The sequence below is a fragment of the Bidens hawaiensis genome, unplaced genomic scaffold (genome assembly GCF_021521415.1).
Source record: "Bidens hawaiensis isolate Kalapana, Puna unplaced genomic scaffold, B.hawaiensis_p1.1 tig00027567_1, whole genome shotgun sequence".
In the NCBI taxonomy this organism is placed as follows: Eukaryota; Viridiplantae; Streptophyta; class Magnoliopsida; order Asterales; family Asteraceae; genus Bidens; species Bidens hawaiensis.
This window is the reverse complement of record NW_027494468.1, coordinates 75,151-83,982: the sequence shown is the minus strand read 5'-3', so window position 1 is coordinate 83,982 and position 8,832 is coordinate 75,151. Positions and strand designations below refer to the sequence as shown.

The 8,832-nt window shown below is 45.1% G+C and overlaps 2 protein-coding genes across 2 annotated transcripts; both read right to left on the bottom strand.

Annotated features, from left to right (window-relative positions):
* Window positions 1-3,184: 3,184 nt before the first annotated feature.
* Window positions 3,185-5,923, bottom strand: LOC143575646 (uncharacterized). The gene is made up of 3 exons (XM_077059959.1): window positions 5,300-5,923; window positions 4,840-5,179; window positions 3,185-3,855 (listed from the first exon to the last, which is right to left on the bottom strand). Exons 1-3 carry the CDS (start codon window positions 5,921-5,923, stop codon window positions 3,185-3,187), a joined length of 1,635 nt encoding a protein of 544 aa, XP_076916074.1.
* A 794-nt stretch (window positions 5,924-6,717) lies between these two features.
* LOC143575645 (uncharacterized) lies at window positions 6,718-7,647 on the bottom strand. Its single transcript, XM_077059957.1, has one exon. The coding sequence runs from the start codon at window positions 7,645-7,647 to the stop codon at window positions 6,718-6,720; it is 930 nt and encodes a 309-aa protein (XP_076916072.1).
* Window positions 7,648-8,832: the final 1,185 nt, after the last annotated feature.

Sequence of the window (8,832 nt, the reverse complement as noted above, 5' to 3'; positions counted from 1 at the left end):
CTTTGACAGTCTGTCTATAGTTTTTTGAGTTTCCCGCCTGACGTGTCAACCATCTGGTGGTCCGCATTTTCTCTCTCTTCTAGCACGCCATCAATCGCATTAATTGCGATGAGTATAAAAATACCGCCTCAGATGCCATATGATTCTTATTGTTTTCCAACTCTTTTTCTTTCAAACCTTCAAAGCCTAAGAGTTTTCTGAAATTTCTTTCTTCTTCGTATTCAATGGCTGGAGAAAAGAAAGGTACTCCTACTATTCACGATGACGTCGTAAATCTTAAGGACAAAGATTTCAAGGACGTCGTAAACGTATATGGTCTGGCTCCGGAATGGGAACCAGAACATCTGACGGAAGGTTCCGTCGCTACCAGTCCACCATCAAAGAAGATAGCTTTATATGTGGACCACTTTACGACTGGGAATTTCCGAATTCCGGTGACGAACTTCGTCCAGTCAACTTTAACAACCTACGGGATCCATATTTCTCAGGTTCACCATTTTGGGATGTTACGAATTTGACACTTCGAATTCTGCTGCCAAGTTCGAAATTTCGAACCAACTGTTGGCATGTTTGCCGTATTCTACAAGATGACCTTCCGCGATGGATGGTATAGCTTTGCTTCCATCGGGATGAATGTTATAGGCACCGAGTGGCTCCGCAGCCTTCATGGCTGGAAGCCTAAATTTTTCTGGATACGGGAAGAAGTTATTCCGTTCCCGATGAATCGTCGGAAGGCGGAAGAGGCTATGCCGGTGGTTCCGGGTTCTGCCCATGAGGGGCTCGCCTGGTTTAAAGCCTTAACTACTATTCCGACTCCCCTGCGCCCAATCCACGAAGGGGAAATGGTTAGTGCGAAGATGAGTCATTTATGGCCTTTTCCTTTTCTGGAACCGTATTACGAGCAGACTGACAAGAGTAAGTTTAGGGAATATTCCTTCTCTTGTTTTGATACTTATCAGATTTCTGATTGTTACTATTATTCGCGCAGGTGAGGGTTCCGCCTTCAGCACCTTTTGGATCATGAGGGGGAATGATGGTGCGCCGCCCAATTGATGAAAGGGATGCCCCCTTTCTGGAGCGTTCTCGTCCGAATTTTGTTTTCCCCACCGCTTTCCGTCCGGAACCCATAGTTTCCGAGGCGATGTATGCCAAAGGTGAGGCATATCTTAAAGATTGCATCCAAAAAGGTGAGGGCATTCTAAAACCCTGACCTGTTACTGCTGTTACTTCTAGCGGGGTGATCGTACTCTTTTCTTCCAGCGAAGAGTCGTCACTTTGTGAAGGAAGTTTTCCGTTTGGTGCTAACAAAGCTGTGGATTCAACTGCAGGTCTTACCCGGCAGAAAGCTACTACTAGCCAAGCAGCGGGTCAAGATGATGTTGACGATGCTGCGGGGGAAGACCGTCCTCAGCCTGATGACGTCACCACTGAAGGTGAACATCCCGCTGCTGATGCAGACGCTTCGAAGGTGGCTGGCAAGCGCAAGGTTAATCCTGCCACGGCCGCCCCTAAGAAGAAGTCCAAGAAGGCGAAGCCTTATGCTTTGGGGACTCGTTTGGACGAACTTGATGCAAATGATCCTTCGTTAGGTAAGCGAGCTTTTTATTTTGCTAAATGCTTTTAATTAGAATGTTTCTAACCCTCTATTGATGTTTTTCAGTGAACTCGTATAACCTTTCTGAAGGTGTTTCCGGTCTGAAAAATTCTACTCCTCTTCCGCCACCACCGCATAATAGTGCTAAGGATCCGATTGAGGTGGCGGATGACTCTCCTCTGAAGAATAAGGAGGTTGACAATACTGAACATATCAGTATGTCGCCTTCTTATAATGTTCATCACTTTAGGGATCAAGGAGGCGTGAGCATGTTCCCTCATGCTGCTCAGATCTCTCCAGCTCCTCAGGAGGAAGATCCGACTCTGCACCAACCACGCTGGTCACTACGTCGGGATTCAACATTTCGTGACGTGGACCTGTGTTTTGAATATTTATGAGAGAGTATTCCTCCTGGTGAAAGGGAGCGACGTCGCCTTAGTATTCGCCAAGAATTGCTGAACTCCAATTCTTATTACTTGGCGAATACTATTTCCACAAATCAGGAAATAACCAGTTATTGGTTGGCGATGAATGAGCAATGGGATGAGCTGGCGGCCTCTGCAACTGAGGCCAAGGAGGAAGTCCTGAAAGCTATAAACGAGGCTCGAGAGCCCCGCCAGGCTCTAGAGGAGGATAAGGTTGCTCGATCCACTGCCGAGGATGCCAAGGTTGCTCTCCAGAAACAATTAGATGATCAAGCCAAATTGATGGATGAGCAAGCCAAACTGGTGGAGGTTCTTCAGGGTAAATCGGCGGCTAAGGATAAGCGCTTGGCTGACCTTAATGCCAAGAACCGAGAGCAGGCCTTAGAGTGTGCCGGCCACAAGATGGATCTCGTTCGGGCCAAGGCGGACCAGAAATGGCTATTGTCGGAAGCTATCCCCAAGGTATGTACCTTTTTTTTATATTATAAATAATCTAAGGGTTTTTAGGGTTATTTATACGCGATTGTTCCACAGGTCATCGCCGATGTTCGGGCGAGTGATGAGCTTGGGAACTGTGTTGCTGTTCTCCTTAAGGCATCCAAGCAAGCTGGTCGTAAACTGGGTTTTGAGGAGGGTTACCAGTTTGGTTCGACGTCCAGACTCCCTGAGGAGTATATTTTGGCTGTTCAGGATACTACTGCCGCCCTCAAACAGAAGTCAAAGGATTTTGATTCTTTGAAATTTTCTTTGACGGAGCAGATATCCGAGCTTGCGGATAAGGAGGACGCCATAGATCAACTAAAAGAGCTATTAGATCTTGATGGTGAAGAAGAAGAGGAAGCTGATAACACTACGGGCGATGAAAATGTCGCTCCGTAGCTATATATATATTTTTACTTGTAATTTTTTCTTCGTTTTTGTAATCTCTTTTGATCTATAATAAGAAGTCTTGTTTCCTTCCGGTACACTTTGTCTTATGTGTTATAATACAAGTGTCTGTCCGGAACTTCGTTTTTGTCAATAGAAGATTACATCTTACCAAGACAACATAGAACTGACTTGACATTTTCATACATTGGGCATAAGCCTTCTTACAATAAAAGAAATTGCAAAACTTGCTAGTCTATGTGGGCACGCAGGCCAAAGTAAAGAGTAAATTAAACTGCTACATATAGCATTTCTTTAATTGTGCTGCGTTCCAAGTTCGAGGTATTTCCGCCCCATCCAACTTTTCCAACTTATAGGCACCTTTGGATAGTACTTGTTTGATTCTATAAGGTCCTTCCCAAGTTGGGGCTAGTTTTCCAGGAGGCTCTTGACCAGAAGCCTCGTTATTACGGAAGACAAAGTCTCCCATATCGAATTCGCATGTCTGGACCCTCGAGTTATAATATTTCTGAAGCTGTCGCTTGTAATTGTGCTCGCGGATCAATGCTAATTCTCTTCTTTCTTCCAGTAAATCAAGATTCATCCTAAGTTCGTGATCATTATCATAAATCAATAGGACCCTTGCGGATGGAATCCTGATTTCTGCGGGGATCATGGCTTCAGTGCCGTAGGTTAGGCTAAAGGGTGTCTCCAAATTGCTGGAGTTCTTTTGACTGCGTAAGGCCCATAGTACGTGGGGAAATTCTTCCACCCAACCCGTTAGTTTCGTCTCTAGCCTTGCCTTGATCCCTTCTTTGATAGTTCGGTTGGTCCTTTCAACCTGACCATTTGCCTGCGGATGAGCTACGGATGTAAAGGTTTGAATGACTTGAAGCTCTTTCAACCATTCCTGTAGTCTGCTGTCAGCAAATTGGGTCCCATTGTCACTTACCAATTCTTGTGGAAGACCTAACAGGCAAATGATGAATTCCCAAAGGAATTTTTTCACGCTTGAAGCCGTGATTGATGCAACCGGTTTGGCTTCCACCCACTTGGTGAAATAGTCAATGGAAACTATCAAGAACTTGACTTGTCCCGGGGCTTCTGGGAAAGGTCCCATGATATCAATAGCCCATTTTTGGAACGGCCATGCAGATGTTACTGGAATCAGTTCGTTTTTTGGACGCAGGGTGTTGGAGGTGTGGCGCTGGCATGAATCACACTTTCTGATTTCTTGCACAACGTCTAAATGCATGCCGGGCCAATAATACCCTGCGTTCATAATCTTTGCAACTGTCATTCTTGGTCCCGCGTGTAGTCCGCAAATGCCTTCGTGAATTTCTCTGATCAAGTAATTTGCATCTTCTGCGTCTACACACCGTAATAACGGACCGAGAAATGACCTCCGGTACAAGATACCGTCTGTCAACTGGTAATTCAGAGCTTTGTGCTTAATCTTCCGAGCCTCAGCCTTTCCTACTGGAAGCGCTCCGGAAGATAAGTAAGCTATAATGGGTGACATCCAAGACTCAACACAAGTTTGAATTACCAGGACTTGATTTTGTGGAACGGATGGATGGTCTAGAACTTCTACACGAATATCTTTGGCAAAATGCTCAAAATTCGTTGAAGCTAGCTTGCTAAGAGCGTCCGCCGATTTTTTCTCGCTCCTCTTAATGTGAACAATATTGAAAGAGGAAAATTGGCGAATCAAGACCCTTGCTTGTGACAAATAAGAAGCCATGACATCGTTTTTCGCTTCGTATGTTCCGTTTATTTGTCCCGCAATTAGCATAGAATCCACCCGAGCCTCTAAATATCTCACCCCAAGCTTTCTCGCTATCCGCAGTCCTGTCAGGAAGGCTTCGTATTCCGCCTCATTGTTGGTACTTTTAAAGTCCAACTTGATGGCGTACGTAAATTCATGCCCCTCCGGGTTGACTAGCCTTAAACCTGCACCTGACCCTTCACTGCTTGAAGCTCCATTCGTGAACAATGACCACACTTGCCCTTGTTCTGGAGGAGCTTGGGGTTGTTGTTCGATTAGGCATTCTTGCTCTTTGTATTGCGGAACTTCCGTAATGAAGTCCGCAAGTACCTGCCCTTTTATTGCTGGTCTCGGCTTATATTTGATCGAGTGTTCGCCCAATTCGATAGCCCACTTTGCCTGTCTTCCGGGCAGCTCGGGTTTACTCAACACGTTCTTGAGTTTGTACCCGTTTAATACATTGATGGGGTGGCCCTGGAAATATCTGCGGAGACGTCTGGCGGCATATACCAATGCCAAAACCAACTTTTCCAACATCGAATATCTTGTTTCCGGGTCCGATAACGTTCTACTGACGTAATAGATTGGAGTTTGAACATTTTTTCTATCTGTCAGCAAAACGGCCCCTGTTACTATGAACTGAACCTTATCTGGGTTGGCTTTAAATCCCGCGCCTGTTACTATGACTCCAAGGAATTTACCCTCTTCCATGCCAAATGAACACTTAGCCGGATTCAACTTCATATTGATGCTTCGTAACATTTCAAAGGTCTCTTCAATATCTCTTAACATCTGATCTTCTTCAATGCTTTTGATTACCAAATCGTCCATATAAACTTCGAGATTTCGACTTATTTGACTTTTGAAAGCCTGATCCATCAGTCGTTGATATGTGGCCCCCGCGTTCTTTAATCCGAAAGGTATCATTCTGTAACAGAATGTTCCTTGGTCAGTTCGGAACACTGTCTTGTCCTCGTCGCCAGCTGCCATATAAATCTGGTGATATCCTTTGTAGGCATCGAGGAAGCACTTGAATTTAAATGGGGCCACAACATCTACTTTTAAGTCGATCTCCGGAAGTGGGTAACAATCTTTCGGAGATGCCTTGTTCAAGTATTTATAATCTATACACATCCTCCATGTTCCGTTGCTTTTTGGGACAATCACTGGGTTGGCCACCCATGTTTGGTACTTGATTTCTCGTATGATCCCAACATGAAGAAGGTCTTGTACTTGCTCATTCATAGCCTTCGTTTGTTCTAGACCCATCTTTCGTTTCTTTTGTACAATTGGGGTGATTAACGGATTCGCCCTTAACTTGTGTTCCGAAATGCTCCGGGGACACCGGTCATGTCCGCGGGTTGCCAAGCAAAAATGTCAATGTTCTTGGTCAATAATTGCTTTAAAAAGGTTCTCACTATCTCCGAGATAGCGAGTCCTATTGTAATTGTCTGGTCTGGAAACTTCTTATTCAAAACCCATTTCTCAGGTTCAGTCCTCTGAGCCTGTCTTGGAATCTTGCTTGGTCTTGAACTTTCGGTTGTAAAACAATGTCGGTTTACATGAATTATCGCCACACCAGTGCGAGTTGGAACTCTTACTGCACCATGTGTTGTGGATGGGTGGGCATTGAAATCTCCAATTGCTTCTCATCCCAAAATAATGTCATGCTTAGAAGTTGCTGGTAGGACCAAAAATTATACTTCTTCAGTTCTTGAACATACTCCGTCACTTAGTGTGACCGGGAAAGTGATAACCGCGCGGGTGCATTATCTCTTCCCCGAAACCAGAAACAGGAGCATGAATTGGCTGTAGTCTTTCTTTGTCCTCTTTATCCAGTTGTTCGAAACACTGTTCGTACATTATATCGGATGTACTGCCTGTGTCAAAAAACACATACTGTGATCGGTAATGACCAAATTCGGCAGTAATTATCAGTGGGTTTTTGTTACATGGGCCCCCTTTGATCCCAAGAAAAATAACGGGCTCGTTTTTCCATTCCTCGTCTTCATAATCCCTCCTCTTTCGCATACCCGAATGTCCCCCTTGAATCATGTGGACATTCAGATCTTTGATTTGCCTTTTAGCTGGGCCTGGTTATCCTTTGCGGGAGGTTTGCCAGTCCCTGCTCGTACGCCCTTAACCAAATGTTCGAGTTTACCATTTTTAACAGCTGCTTCAATTTCATTTCTGAGAGCCACACACTCATTCGTGTTGTGTCCAACATCATTGTGATATGAGCAATGTTTTTTGGTATCAAGGAATGACTTCCTTGGTATTGGTTGAGGCTTCTGGAAAGTCAAATTCTCCGCAGTGAGAATTTCCGAGGGAGTTTTTGACAGCTGGGTCCAACTGTTAGTGGAACGTGTTGAAAAATTGCGTTTACCCTTGTTGCCGATCAAAGACCGTGCATCAAACGGCTTAGGTGCTTCCGCTCTTGGCTGAAGTCTTGACCATATTGGTCCCTTAGCCTGCCTGTTCGGCCTCGGAGTTTGGAAGTCAATCTTCGGTGATTGTTTTTGACTGCTGGACCTTAGAGTTTTCTCAGTTCTTGCAAACAACTTTGATGCCTTCATGATTTCATCCCATGACTCGGGCATTCCGTTTCTTCCCGTTAGAGTACGGATTAAGGCATCACTGTGGACGTTCTTACAAAATGCTCCTCGTAGCATATCTTCGCTCACCCCTCCAATGTTAAGGCTCTCGTTAGTAAAACGAGTGATGAAGTCCTCAATAGACTCATTATTTCGCCTTGTAACATCTATTATTTCTGAAGGGTCACGAGTATGTTTCTTTTGTTGACTAAAGTGCTGAGAGAATTTTGCTACAAAGTCTTTCCAACTTGTAATCTTTCCACATGACAATTTTTCAAACCACTCCCGCGCTGCCCCGATGAATGTTAGTGCGAACATGTGGCACCAATATGGAAGAGTCCAACCTCTGACTCCTCCAACTGCTTCAAACCTTAACAGGTGATCACTAGGATCAGTCATTCCATTATATGTTCCAACAGATGTTGGAATCTTTGCATTAATCGGGAATGGAGCTGTTGCGATGCTCGAAATGAATTTTGATTTTTCTGCGAAGGACTCCGGGCGTTATGGTTTGGAAAAATCGTATTTATCAATGCTATGATATTCCGCTTAGCAGACAACTGGGCGCGGATAGCTAGCTTCTCCGTATGAAGGAAGATGACTATCCCCGCTGTAAAAACTACCATCCGGTCGATAAGATGAGTCGTACCCGTCTAGTTCGTCCTCATAGGATGGTACCCGCATATCTATGCGGGGACGAGGACGCAACCTTCGGGTTTCGCTCATGTTCCGCTCCGGTGGCAAACTGTATTGGATGTGGCTTCCCCTTATGGGAGGAGAAATAGATCTCCTGGGAGGCTCATCATACGTCAGGGTACGGCCATGGAAACGCTCATTCTGGACCCGAAGCCACTCGTCCGGAGACAAAGTTTCTTCGGTCCTGAGGCTATGAGGGTGAGCTCTTCTTGGATTAGAGTCACCGGAATCTTCTTCCAAACCTAACTCCGATTGAGTTCGGTGGACTTCTCTTGCAACACGTTCTAGATTTCTCAAATTAGAACTGCCTGGAGCTGTGACATGCCCCAAGTCGGTAACTGGTGTAACCACGTTATCAGTGTTCACCGGAGTGACACTTTCTTGTTGAGCAAACAACCCCCGAGCCGTTGAACTGCCCAAGGTAAAACCTCCAGGGTTCATGGCATCAGTAGGAGGCGTAATTTGAGCAAACCCAGATGTCACTCCTTCACGTGTTTCTAGGTTGAGATCACGTGGAGGTTGTGTTTGATTCTCCGTCGGCCCTTTAGGTAACCGAGTCATATCGTAAAAAGAACGGGAAAAAATTTCTGCTGTTCTAACAAAAGCACGGATGGCGCCAATGAAGAAACACGAATCTACTCCCCACTAATGGGTCCTAGATCCGATGAGTCCACAGGGTAGGATATGGTTTACTGTCAATACGATATGAACACAACTCCTAAAGTCCAGTGACGTGAATCATGCAAAACAGAACACCGTGAGTCGTTGCGGGAAGGATGTAGTGGGGGGTCTTCCCGTAACCATCCTCCGGCGTGAGAATAAGTATAGTTCTGATGAGAAGATAAAGTACTTAAGTAAATTGAGAGAGTTCAGTGATTGTGAATGAAT

Excerpts from the sequence above, each read along its gene's own strand:
- LOC143575646 (XM_077059959.1), bottom strand. The coding sequence starts at position 5,923 with ATGGGTCTAGAACAAACGAAGGCTATGAATGAGCAAGTACAAGACCTT. Across the intron at positions 5,180-5,299 it reads TTAAAGCCAACCCAGATAAG|TTGGTTTTGGCATTGGTATA; the intron begins GTTCAGTTCATA and ends ATGTTGGAAAAG. Across the intron at positions 3,856-4,839 it reads CAGTGAAGGGTCAGGTGCAG|GTCTTCCACAAGAATTGGTA; the intron begins GTTTAAGGCTAG and ends TTTGCCTGTTAG.
- LOC143575645 (XM_077059957.1), bottom strand. The coding sequence starts at position 7,647 with ATGACTGATCCTAGTGATCACCTGTTAAGGTTTGAAGCAGTTGGAGGA.